This window comes from Lissotriton vulgaris, chromosome 8 (assembly GCF_964263255.1).
Source record: "Lissotriton vulgaris chromosome 8, aLisVul1.2, whole genome shotgun sequence".
Lineage (NCBI taxonomy): Eukaryota > Metazoa > Chordata > Amphibia > Caudata > Salamandridae > Lissotriton > Lissotriton vulgaris.
Window position 1 is genome coordinate 848,560,358 of NC_141696.1, and position 13,739 is coordinate 848,574,096.

A 13,739-nucleotide genomic window follows, 5' to 3' on the forward strand; every position below is an offset into this window, starting at 1 on the left:
GCTGGGCAGAAGAAAATGGGGTACTAAGTGATTTCCAATATGGGTTCCAAAGGGGTTTAGGGACTATTGAGCAAGGACTAAATTTGTTTATTTTGCAACAGAAGTATATAAGGGTTAAAAAACAACGTCTATACCTCACCTTTGTTGACTTATCATCGGCTTTTGATTGCGTGTCACATAACAAATTGTGGGCAATTATGGCCGAACTGGGGGTAGACAATGCTATTATATGCTTCCTGAGAGATTTATATTCTGGGGCCACTGCAACTGTCCGGTATGGGAAAGAGGGAGAATGCAGCAGACACTTTGGGATTGGTCGTGGCGTACGCCAAGGGTGCGTTTTAGCGCCGTTTTTATTTTTGTTGTATATAAATGGCTTGGAGCATCGCCTCGTGCAGGAGGGCAGGGACATGCCTATGGTGGGCGGGAGGCCTGTCCCTGCCCTACTGTACGCGGACGATGCAGTCCTGATGGCACGCACCCCAATGGCACTTCAAACTCTGGTTACATCTTTTAATAGTTTCATGCTTAGCTTGGACTTTAAAATGAATTGCTCTAAAACACTGTCTATGTACTGTGGAACAAGAACAAGCAGGCATTTGAAGCCTATTTTTATAAATTCCAATCCCTTAGAGAAGACTTCTACTTTCCCATACCTGGGCATTTTGTTTCATGAAAGTGGCTCATGGACTACTGCAATTAATGCTAGAACCTTGTTATTTTCCAAAACCATCATGGCCTTACAGTGTTTTATAAAAAAGCCTGTCATCTGCCCATTCCCACTTTCAGCGCGTGGACACGCCGGTGTGCGTAATCGCAGCGCTCAATAAATGTCCCAATAATAATAATAATAATAATAATAATATAATGCCACATGTATAGCTGTAGCTATTTATGGCTCAGGATTGTGGGGTTACTTCAATGTCAGTACAATTCAAACTTTGGAAAATAAGTTTTTACGCCACATCTTGTCCGTCCCTGAAAGTACTGCGACCTTCATATGCCATGCTGAATTGGGTTTGGTATTTGTCACTGACACAATCAAGATCCAGCCGATTCTTCTTTGGCACAGGGTTTGGACAAATGATGACTGTGTGGTTAACCGGGCTATTTTAAAGGACGTTCTAGTATTGGACAATATTAACAATTTTAAGAGGATATGTTATATCAGAAATTTCCTCGAAGAACTAAACTGTGCCCAATATTTCGAGGATCCATTGTCGATGGTAAATATCTCAAGAGGAGGACTAAAAAATCTGTGTATTGCTCACCTCAGGGAAAAAAGACAATTGGAGGAGGTGAAAAAAAAGACAGTTTCTGCCCATCAGGCAATTATAAGTGGAGAGAAACTACACCCATACCTATCTTTATATATGCCCAACCATAAACGTTTCCTTTTAACCCGGTTTAGATTTAACATTGTTTTCAGGTTATTATCTTTTCCTGTGATGAATTGTTGGTCGAAAGATTTATGGCCCTGTCCATGTGATGATGTGTCCCCACAATCCGATATTCATATTTTATTCTTCTGTAAATTTTACACTTTTTATCGTAGAAAACTTATCATCCCCATTCTTAAAGACTTAAATGTATATAGATGTTGCTTAGCGTTTTTAGAGTTTCAAAAAATGGAAACTGTTTTTATGGTAGCATCACTCGCTGAATTTTTTTAATTAGTTTTTAAATGTCGTAAATCCCTCTATATGAATACATTTTTTTGCTGTATCTATGTCTCTGCTTTCTTATATGTTTCTCTGCTGAGATCTTATATAATGATCACCTGACCCATTGTAAATTGTACTTCTTTTTCATGCTACTTTTATGGTTATGGTTATTCCCTTGTTTCTCCGGGATATAGTGTGAAGTTGTTGGAAAATGTGTGTTTGGTTATGAAATCACACCCCACCATGTAAGATGCATTGTGTAGTTCACCTTAAAGGGCTTTGTAGTCCTCTCTTCCCTACAAAAAGTCTCCAAGGCAAACAGTGGGTACCAAAGAAAGTTACGTTTTGAGCCTCTTCATCCCCTATACTCTTTGTTAATTTTCAGATAATGCAGATGGTCTTCAGCTTCTCCAGGCTTAAGGCAGCGTTCTGCTCTTGCATTGTTCTTGAAACTAAATCTGGAAGACAAGACCTTTTTCATGCTGAACCCCCACTCCATAGCGTGCCTTCAATTGTGGCTAGAATCTGTCCACAGTAGTGATGATGTGGCTCTTGGCTCAGTCTATTGTCAGGCAGGTTTCCCTTCCCTCCTTCCTCTTCCGGAATGCACTTTCTGTTACCCTTCTAACTAGCCATCGGTTTTCTGTACCATTGCCCGATAGCCATGTGAGCAAATTAAATCCTCACAATGTTTCTCTGTTTGATTTTGCCAATAGAAAAGCACAGGTGAAATCTAAAGCAGATTACCTGCTAGGTGCACTTGTTGGTCTTACCATCAAATAACAAACTGGTTATTTTTACAGTGCTTGCACATGTTTATGGTTTATAGCGCTGTGAATAACAAGTGGTCATCATTACCCAACTCACTTAACTGATTTTAAAACTATGAAATGGGCAGTTGGCCCTGCCACTATCACACATGTGACTAGAAGGTTTATAATAATGAGGAGGATAAATAGTTTAATATAGTGTTTAATGCCAGAGGGTTGCAGCTATAGGCGCTGTAATGCCAAGTGTTACACAATTTAATGCTAATCATTTTATCTATGCTGGATGGATGCAAGGCTGAGCTGGTCCTGCAGGAATTCAACCTGGCAGGTCACACAGTAATATCAGCAGGGGACACGTAACCTACTGAGCAGACACGCTACCTAGGGTTCATTGTGCAGAAAGACTAGAATCCCACTTGAATAAGACAATTTCTCAGGAAGTACAGTAATAATAAAATCACAAGTCTTCCAAGCCCTCGGGAAGAAAGTGTAATTTATTGTTTTTGGCACTTGATCTAAGTCTCTAGTGGCGAATAACTATCCCAAACACACCAGCCGTAAACACAAGGAACAATCACACTGGCGTTGAGTCGGATCAGCATCATTATAAAAGAAACAAGACTGCCCACAGCGAGATCCAACCCCCATCTCACGTCTCAAAAGTTAAACAAGGCGATTACAGATTTAGAATGCAGCGAGGAAATGGTGAGGATTAACAGTAACCCTACCCTGCATGGCCAGAAGCAATGAAGCAGGTGTCTTCTCTCTTTAATGTGACATAAATGTTCATGCTTGTTTTTTTACCTCACTCAATAGCTATCTAATGCTAAGGAGTTTAATATGTTTACAGTTTCACGAGCAAACCATTCACTGCCTGCTGAGGAGGGAATTATTTAAAAATCCCATGAATCACATACACATCTATGGGTGCTTTGTTTGGATCCCTGCAATCAGAATTCCTATTACAAATGTGCAACGCTGAGTTTAGATGAACATTCCCCCCGCCACAGATGTGCAGATTCCTAGAACCATTAGCAACCCAAACAGCACCCCACATTGTTCAAGCCCTCCCTAAAATTCACCAACACAAATGTCACTGGGGGTTCAATATGCATGTTTTATTTGAGATATTTGGACAAGTTGTTGCATATTATAAGGTTGCCTTTCTTTCTAATTATGTTTCATCATGTTAAAACTTGGTAACACAATCCACACAAATACACTCCATGACATTGGAAATAATTCCAATCAGCATAATTTCACTCAATGCCACAAACTTCCACGCTACACAATTCAACTCTACCCTTTTTCATTCAACACCACATATTTCGACAACAAACTACATATTTCAACTCAACAACACAGTTACACAACATACCACATACATCCAAACCACCCCACAGAATTCCCCATCATGCCAAAAAATTCAACAGAACACCACGCAATTCAAATCTACAACATTCAACTCCACAACACAAAAAGCCATTCCATACAACTGCACTCGGTGACACACAACTACACTACACATGATTCCAGTACACTCAATACCACATTATTACTATACACATATTTCAACTGCACACCATTCCACTTAATTCTCCTACACAAATCCACTCTACACCACACAATTCCAACCCAACCCACATAATTCAACTCCACAACACATATCCAGTCCATGCCAATCTAAAACACAAGCGAAAAAGACATTGTCAAATACAGCGCCAATACCTCTAACTCTCACACATACAAGACCAATTTGCATTGCAAATGCTTGTTTTACTTTCATTCATGCTGCTCTACAGCCATGCTGCTACACAACATTACTTAAAAACATACACAAATAACTCTCTCATGGGCAAACCCTATTGACTTTGACAGTGCTTGTTTTAATGGGCACAGGGACAGAAATATAATGCAGGCTGGTGATATGTCAGTAAGTTGGCAGCCTTATTATTGTATGTATGAAATGAAAGAATCACTTTTATGCACTTAGTGCCAGTGAAATGTTTTGAGAACAGATTTGAAATTGATCATTGTACTAAATCCAAAATGTTTTATTTCTTCATTTTCCTCTCCTGCTTTTTCTCATTGCCGTTTTCTATTCGTCACACTTTAATATTTTCTCTGTATTGATGTGTTTTAATCTTTTCGTTTTTTTGATCTCTGCCATTGTTTCCCTTCTCTGTCATTCTCTCTCCTCGTGTTTTAATTTACAATCTGATTTCATCTCATGAATTTGTAATTGTAATTTTAGCTATATAGCGCTAACTACCCCTGGTGAGGAGTCATAGCACTTTTTGGCAGGTAGCACACTACTCCAGAACCCAAAATGATTAGTGGTGGATTGGTGTAGGGAAATATGAGCATAGTATTACTATTAGTACCCGAAGGTACAAGTTAATTTGAGTGAAGGACATGTGAGTCTGTTAGTTGGATTGCATTAAGCAATGGAGGGATAGAGGAGGGAAGAAAATCAGAAGTGTTAATTGGGAGATCATAGTAGTAGGTTGAGGTCTTGGGTGAGTAAAGGAGAGATGGAGGAGGGAAAAACCTGTAGTTAGGGATTAGGGAGAAAGAATCAAGAGTAAAAAAATTAGGTTTGGAATGAGTCAAAGGAGAGATAACGTCAGGGAGAATTTAGAAGGGTTGTTTGGGAGATCTTAGTAGTAAACTGATGTTTGGGGTGAGCAAGGAGTTGTCGAGGAGGTCCTCCTGGCTGCCCACATCCCAGCATAATGTCATCAGGGGCAGGGATGTTGTGCACCAAGAGATGAATGAGGATTGTAGGGCTGTGTAGCTGTATCTTTTTCCTTGCGCTCAATACATGTGTATACAAAACAACCAACCATGTCTGGCTTAAGAGAAAACTGTTTGTTGTGCATTGGACTCATTTCACACACTTACTATTATTTACAAAACTACCAATATCATACTCCTTGGATGAAAGGTGGGCTAGCAAGAAAGGACTGCTTACAACATATTTTAATAACACACAAAGCACTTAATAAGTTTAGGAGGCAACTTCTGAATATAAATTAATGAACTCTAATTGTGATTCCTGATTTCTCAGCACAGGGTGGTAGTCCACTATGGAGACTATGATCCTACACCATGCTTTAAACATGTGTGTCTATGTACTTTGTTCACATCACCATCAAAATGACCTTTATAGTACAGGTTAACTTCTATGCATGTTACTATTAAAATAAATTCTAGAAATGTAGGCTTAGTAATGACAACTGATATATTTTTAAGTGGCCGAATAAATGTTGTTGTAGTCTTTAACCATATGGGATTATTCATGTAGCCTGTTTCATGATAAAAAATAAAAACAACATAACTGTGAAACTGTAGAACGATGTGGGAGGTTGAGGATAAACAGTGTGTCATATTTCCATAAATGATTACATTTGGTTGGGTGGCTCTTTTGAACATCATACGAGTGGACCATGTTTGGGTCCAACACTACTGTTTAATGGCATTTCATGTATTTTTTATTCAAACTGGAAAATGCAGGCGTTTGCGGTATCAGATCCACTTACCAATTGCACATCTGTTAATTAACTTAAATAACAAAAGACAAACAGTAAATATGAACCCTGAACAGAATAAACAAACATAAAACAATACATTAGATATTTCTTGAGTTGCAGTCCAATCCTTATGATTACTTAAAAAGACACAAGGTCCGCAACAGGATGATATTTATTTTTTTAAGAGTAAGAAGCTGGTCTATGTGAAAGTCTCAAGAGTAACCAGCTGTTATGCTTTACCACTGCCAGCATTCAGGTCGTGGCTAGACACAGCCTCTCGTTCACCAGGGCATTATCACTATTGACCAAGAATCTGGCTGGCTGCAAATGTCAAAATGGCACAGTTTCATAGATAGCATTCTCATAATCGAATTGTACTGATAGAAAGGATTCATGGAGGGGAATCAAAAGGTTTTGCTGTTTATTTCATCCAAACAGCAGTAAAGACAAGAAATCTTACCCTGATTAAGGTTGTTGGTATATTGAAAAGGGTGTTAATCTTAAACCACAAAACACTACTTATTCAGTTTAGTACTTTAGAGGAGCCCTACACAGGAGCACAGCAGAGCGGCCTGGTATTCTGTACCTTTTTAGATCGAGCTTTGCAGCGAATGCGCTGCTCTGAGAGCCATACTGTATTGGAGTATGTACTTTAAGCCCCGCCCACTCTCTGCCGATATTTGTCATTGTTCTTCGTAAATGCTGGCTTCTGATTGGCTATTAGGCTTGTTAGTCCCTCCTTAGTATTGCCTTGTCTTCATTTGCAACCCATGAGGAATGGCCCTTTTTACTTTGGGTGTTACACAGTACGTCTTCTTTAGTCTGTAAGCACTCTTTCTCTAATGAGTTTCTCTTACTGCAGGGGAGTCTCTTATGCGCAGTTGTGACCACCGGCTTGTTTATTTAACTCGTAGCAAATGGGGAGCTCTTCAGGTGCCATGGGAGACAAAAGGGGGCAACTCATGAATGCCTTCAAGCATTTGAAATGCAATAGGTCTTGCATTTGCAAGAGGTGAAGCTATTGGCATTGTATATTACAATGCCTTTTATTTATGTTTTAAAAACCAAAACATAAATAAAAGGCATTGTCATTTATAATGCCAATAGCTCAAACTAGCGTAAATGCAAAACCTATTGCATTGCAGATGCTTGTTAAAACAGGTACTGAGCGCACTTATATCATGAAAAAAACTTGTATTGTCACCTGTTGGCCTGTGGCAGAAAGTTTTTATGAAGTACGTGCAGATGCATGCTGTTCTTATTAACCGGATGTGCATACAAGCAAATGCACCTTCTTCAGTTTTAGCTAGGAAAGCAGAGTGCAAATATGCTTACTGCTACCCATCACAGGCACTTTCATTATATACATATCTGATAACTACAAAGTATTAATGGCTATTGCCAACTGATACAAGACTCAAATATGGAACATCCAGTCTGTTACAAAATGGTATTAACCATATTCCAGGAAGAAAGGAGCAGAATCCGTCGATAAAGTAGGAAAGCTTTAATCCACATGTAAGTACATGAGCGTGCAGTTTTGAATGCCGGTAAACCGTCAGTCTACTCGCTAAAAACATACGACATCCATTCAAACCACAAGGCAATATCCAATGAGAAAATCCGTCTGAAATTTGTGCTTACCAACAACCAATAAAAAGGATATAACAACATCCAATGAGGAGAGCCAAGAGAAAAGTCCTCCGTGTGAATAGCCAATGAAAGCAGAGTATCACCCAAAAAAATAAATCAGTTTGGGGCAGATTTATGAAGGGCTTGCGCCACGTTTACGCCGCCGTTGCGTGACGCAACGGCACGGAAACGTGGCGCATCCCTGCGCCCTATTTACAACGTGACGCATCTAGGAGATGTGTCACATTGTACAGCACTGCGCCATGAGGAGGCGTTCCTGCGCAGTGGGGGCGTTCCTGCGCAGGAACGCCTCCTGAAAGTGGCTGAGTGAAATCTATGAGATTTCACTCAGTCACTTTCAGGGCAATGCTGCGTCAAAACCCTGCGCCTACTTGAAGCAGGCGTAAGGCTTGAGGCAGCATTGAAAGAACAGGCCCCCCCAGAGCATTGCTGGAGCTGCGTCGCGCTTGCGACGCAACTCTAGCAATGCGCCACATTTCCGGCACAGATGCGTCACACATCTGTGCCGTTTTTGCCCCATGGTGCGCCGCATCATAAATGCGGCGCATCATGGGTGGCGTAGCTGTGGCGCACTGTGGCGCATGTTAACTAGCGCATCCCTCGGGATGCGCCAGTTAACATAAATCTGCCCCTAAATCCTTTGAAAAATCCAATTTAACACACGTAGGAAAGTGTTCCCGATCGTCGCCAGTGTTACAAAATGGTATTAACCATATTCCAGGAAGAAAGGAGCAGAATCCGTCGATAAAGTAGGAAAGCTTTAATCCACATGTAAGTACATGAGCGTACAGTTTTGAATGCAGGTAAACCGTCAGTCTACTCGCTAAATACATACGACATCCATTCAAACCACAACACGCACACGAGACACAAGATCTCCATACACACAGCACGCGAAACACAACACGCGACACTCACACGTTCAAATAACAACCAGACACGCATATTGTTTGTGGATGACGCGCGTGCATACACGCGAGTCATTCCAAACAATAACATGGCACCACACAGTCTATAAAGCCTCCTCAAGACTAATACGCAAGACAGGATTCACATGACTGTGCCAAATAAACTGCAGCAACCCTCACTCCTTTCTACACAAGGGATGGAATGCATTATGCCAGCAAGGATGCAGAGGTACAAATAGTGCCAGCAGTCAATTTACTGCCTTGTACAATGCCCTTGCAAGCACAACTGTCTATTGCCTGAATCCATAGCAAAATCAGACCTGTAGATCACTTCCCCAGCCTTATCATGGCAGCTCCAACACACTTTATAATCACCCTCTCGAAGCTCATTTTTTTTCACCATTTATAAACCATAATCTTACAGGACAGCAAGATAATTTTAAACTGAGCATGCTTTGCACCAGTGGTAAATTGAAATCAATAAATGCACACTGCGCCCTCATTGCCAACCGTCCGTGTAAAAGACAAGCATGATTTGCAAAATAATTGTTAAAAATGTGAATGTAAAATCCATGTAATAAGAGTTTATTTATATAATTTGGCCATTAACGGTGTCGCATCTCTTCGTTTTCTCCTCGAAAATGCATTTCATTATTTCACTGCGTGCATGACTCTCTTTAAAATGTATTCCATTCCGTTTCATTTTTCATTTATTTCACGTTTTTTTCTTTGTGATACTCGCGTTTCCTTCCTCTCTCTTCTTTGCATTGACTTCAATATTAAAGAAACGTCGAGCCTGAGCTCAATCAGGTATCCAGGGCATCTTGTATCCCCGCACTCAGCCCGAGCAGAAAACGACTGCTTCTGTCTGGCCCTGCCCGGGCTGAGTGTATTCTCCGAAGAGAGCCGAAGAGCAGGGGATACACGATACTACGGGGATACCAGATATTACACAACACCTGTTAGCTAGTAGGAACTTGTGTTAGTCGCCAGACTTTAGGACGAATAAACAGTTCCTTTCAGTCTTTTGCTTTATACATTTCAGCTGCTGATTTAAAGAGATATTTACCCTTTTTGCTATTTTTCTCAATGTTTCTACTTGCTGACGGAATTAGTTAGGAGAAATCATTTCTAAAGTAAATCGATAGTTTTACATTTACGAAGTCTAGAGTATCCTACCTTAGAGGCAAGAAAACCATCTCTGTATTGGAGGAGCAGCCTGGGATACTGCAGGTCTTCGGAAGAGCTCTTGCTGTCCATATCTGACCGATTTGCGTGTGAGGGATTCATGTGGTGAGTAAACTGCTTCAACAATTACAGGGCGAGGACTCCGATCGAAAAGCTCATGTTACGCCTCTCATGGCCTAGTGCCAGGGGCCGCCGCCAAGACCTTACTTTTGAGCAGAGACTGAGCGTGTTACATATTACTGAGCAACCATATAGGCCCTACAGCACAAATTATAATTCTTTAACTAGCGCTTATTATACCGTTTACAAAAGGAAGGATGAAAGTATAATCTCAGGATAGATTGAGAATCGCAACACGCACGGAGCACACAACTCAACCTCCTGAGCTATCTTCGCTGGTTTTGAAAAGTCGGTGTAGTTTGCACACTATTCTTTACCCAATGTCCTCTTTAGCACACCATAAGACTAACTCATATTTCTTCTGCCTGAGCCACTGTCTGCTTTAATGGTGGGAGACCCTTGCCTCGACATGAGTAAGGACTCGAGGGTTGTCTGTCTGTATAGTTTGTTGCAGGACAGAACTCTAATACACGAAACTACAAACCATGGGGCAGATTTATGAGGCCCTTGTGCCACGTTTACGCCGCTGTTGCGTCATGCAAGGCGGCATAAACGTGGCGCATCCCTACGAACGATTTACAACGTGACGCATCTAGGCAGATGCGTCACGTTGTAAAGCCCTGCGCCGCTTGTGGGCGTTCCGGCGCAGGGTGTCGTTCCGGGGCAGGTGCGCCTCGCAAAAGTGGCTGAGTGAAATCTATGAGATTTCACTCAGTCACTTTTAAGCCAATGCTGCGTCAAAAGCCTGCGCCTGCTTGAAGCAGGCGTAGGTCTTGACGCAGCATTGTTAAAATGGGGCACCCCCGAGCCTTGCTGGAGCTGCGTCGCGCTTGCGATGCTACTCCAGCAATGCGCCACATTTCCGGCACAGATTCGTCATGCATCTGTGCCGTTTTTGCACCATGGCTGGCGGAGCTGTGGCGCACTGTGGCGCATGCTAACTGGCGCATCTCTGGGGATGCGCCAGTTAACATAAATCTGCCCCTATAACTATAGGGAGAGGTGTGGCGCCACGGCCAGGGCGACGGATGTTCGGTTCGATTCCCAGCGCCGGCCACAGTTTAGCCCAGCACCATGTGACTCTGGCCAATAGCTTGCTTAATCTTCCCGACGGCCCCCAGCGCCTAAAGACCCTTACGGGTGACTTTTCGCGCTTTACAAAAGTGGATTGTTTTAACTACTTCAGATTTAAAAAAGCAACAGCAATAGGGTGCAAGTTTTTATTTTAATTGTTTCCAGGTGGAATTTATGCACAAATACCCTGTACGAATTGTGTAATTATTTTTTCCCTGATTCAGTGACTTAAATTAATTGAAATAGATTTGTGAATCAGTGTTAAATCATGAGAAAATAGCACTGATTAAATGACCTACGACTATGGTAGTGACGAAACGAGGGACAGAGCATGCACTGTTCCCTCCCTATAGCACACAGCTCAAGCCACTCACTGCTCTGTCCAAAAGACTTGAGTGTGTGAGACCTCTTTATAACGAGACTATGCCTGCAAGCCGTGTCAAGCTTGTTTCTGGGAGCAGAGCAAAGGCAGCATCACCAGTTTTCAACTGAACAGCAGCCATGCGCTGTCAACAGTCAGGCCAACAGATTCTTTTATGGTGCAAGCCCTGAATTTCTCAATGAGGAGTGCGGGGTGAACAGTGCACTTATTTAATCTAACTGACAGCAAGAGGAATACTGCAGAGCTATCATAATCTAAAGTTAAGGTTTATGGTCTTTGACCGAAATAAAGTTATCAAAGTAAAGTAAAGTAAAGTAAAGTAAAGTTAAGGGCCTTTAATGTCAGTATGGTCTAAAGAGCAGAGTTATGGACTGTTTGTCTGTAAATAAGGATTTGTCACAAGACATATACTGGTTTGCTCGTATTCCTTGTCTTTGTGATTCTGTTCTTCAGGTGGTTCTCCGCATCCCTCTTCCAACTCATGGACCTCTCTCCTCCACTTGGTCCTCCTTGTCCTGGCTAAAAGGTCCTCATCCTTGATGGAGCAGGATTTTGAGAATATAAAATCTGCTCGGATTGAACCCTCAGTAACATTTTATTAACAGTGTGCTGTGAAAAATATTACAAATGCTAAAATAAGGGGAAGTGCTTTTGCGCAAGGGTGAACTAATTCTTGAAAACTTGACCAAAAGAGCTTTGTTAAAAAAACTAATGCTGCTTACGTGCACATTAATAATAATTGCAAGGAGTAACTCGGGTTGTGCATGGGTTAGTGCAATGCTGGGATGGTGCGCAAATTAAAAATACATTTTAATGAAAATAATAAGTGTTTGTGTTTATTTTCTGTTGAAAAAGCAAGCATGGGCCTAATTTCCTGCGTGCCAGTTTGGGGTTAATATTTGGTAGACATGACTGAAAAGGCTTTCAAAATGAGAAGAGAGAACACGAAAGCATAAGATGAGACCTTTGCGGTGTGCTGAATGTCTATCAAGCTATGGAAAGATCGATAAACAAGTGGAAGCGTGTAACTTCCTTCACGAGATGGCAGAGGCAAACAATGGAAGTGTTGAAACTTGCAACATGTAGTGAACTGCAGGACGTACGTACTATGATTGTGTTCAAAGTTATTTCCTGAGAAGAATCTGTCATAATGCTGAAAGATTAAGAAAAATGGAACATTGAACAAACTGGTCATGATGAGAGTGGTGTGGCAGTACACCCCCGTTCTTAGCTAATGAGAGACTGAGTTTGTTTAAAAAAATATCCCAAAAATATGATTATGCTGTTTCTCATGGTTTAAGAGTCAGGGAAACTAGGCCCAACTATGCCCCAGCAGGTTTTTAGAGTTGGGAGTCCATATATTGGATAATAATGCCCTCACAAACCCTTTCAGGTGTCCTGCTTCATCATCTGGGTTGCTCCTCGTTGGGTCGGCGGTGTAATACCCAACGGCTCCCTGTAGTAGGGGCACTTTTTCAGAGCTCTTTTATCCAATAACCGTATGGTGAAGTGCGGGTGTGGGGCCAGAACTGTGTAGATGTAGGAAAGTGCATAAAATAGGGTTCAGAGTACCAAGAAAGCCAAACTTTATTCTGGGGTTCTCTTACCCTCAGTAAAAATAGACAACTAGGCTCTCACCCAAGGTTAATGTCTCGCGTTGGAGTGTCCTTTTTGAGAAGTGTAGGTCAACATGTTTCTCGCTCTTGGTGTATTCTACCTGCAATTCTTCAGGACCGGAAAAGGTGAGACTATCTAAACTTGGAAATTGTGACATGGACTTTCCCTCACTTTTCTATTTATTAGTGTACCTGTTTTGGCCAATTCTGTAGACTAACCAGGCTTCAACAGCACCCGGAAGGTCACGCATAAGGCTTTGCTCCTATGTGTAAAAGAGGTTCTGCGTTTTGCGCGTTGTCCACACCTACCCACTCCTCCTGGAACCGGTAGGGTTTGGTTTTAGGGTATAATTGAAAGTCCCTGGGGGTGTGGTTAGGATTGGCTGGTGTTTAGCTAGCGGAAGATCGTTGCTGTTGTCAGTTTGCGGTTTTCAGATAGAGGTCTACCTGTTTCCTGATTCCTGACTTAATCTTTGCCACTCACCTCTCCTTGAGGGGCCTTACTGCCCTTTTGGCCAGAGGGGTAGTTTTCTTTGGTTCTTATTTGGGCTAGTATAAATAATATTTTTAATTTGCATATACGTTGCAAACATATTTTGTCTCTGAAACTTATCTCTCTTCACCTATCCACTCCTTCAATGCACTGTTTATTTGATATGAGTTTGTTTCTATTCATTGATAATACATGCTCTCTGTGATGGTTCATGACTTGCATTGTGTGACTGTACTTCACTGAACTCACTGGCTGCCATTGGACAGGAAGGGGCGTGTCTGGTCAGTGGAGCGGATCAGCCGAGTGGAGGAGCAGCGGAGCAGCGGTGTGGTACTGCG

General features: G+C 41.7%; 1 protein-coding gene across 1 annotated transcript in view; it reads right to left on the bottom strand.

Moving 5' to 3' along the window:
- The window catches only part of LOC147698093 (acetylserotonin O-methyltransferase-like), a 607,642-nt gene extending 597,742 nt beyond the window's left edge, over positions 1-9,900 (bottom strand). The window contains exon 1 of the mRNA XM_086934770.1: positions 9,708-9,900. Within this exon, the coding sequence (XP_086790896.1) occupies positions 9,708-9,818 (111 nt within the window). The 5' untranslated portion in view covers positions 9,819-9,900. The remainder of the gene's footprint in view (positions 1-9,707) is intronic.
- Positions 9,901-13,739: the final 3,839 nt, after the last annotated feature.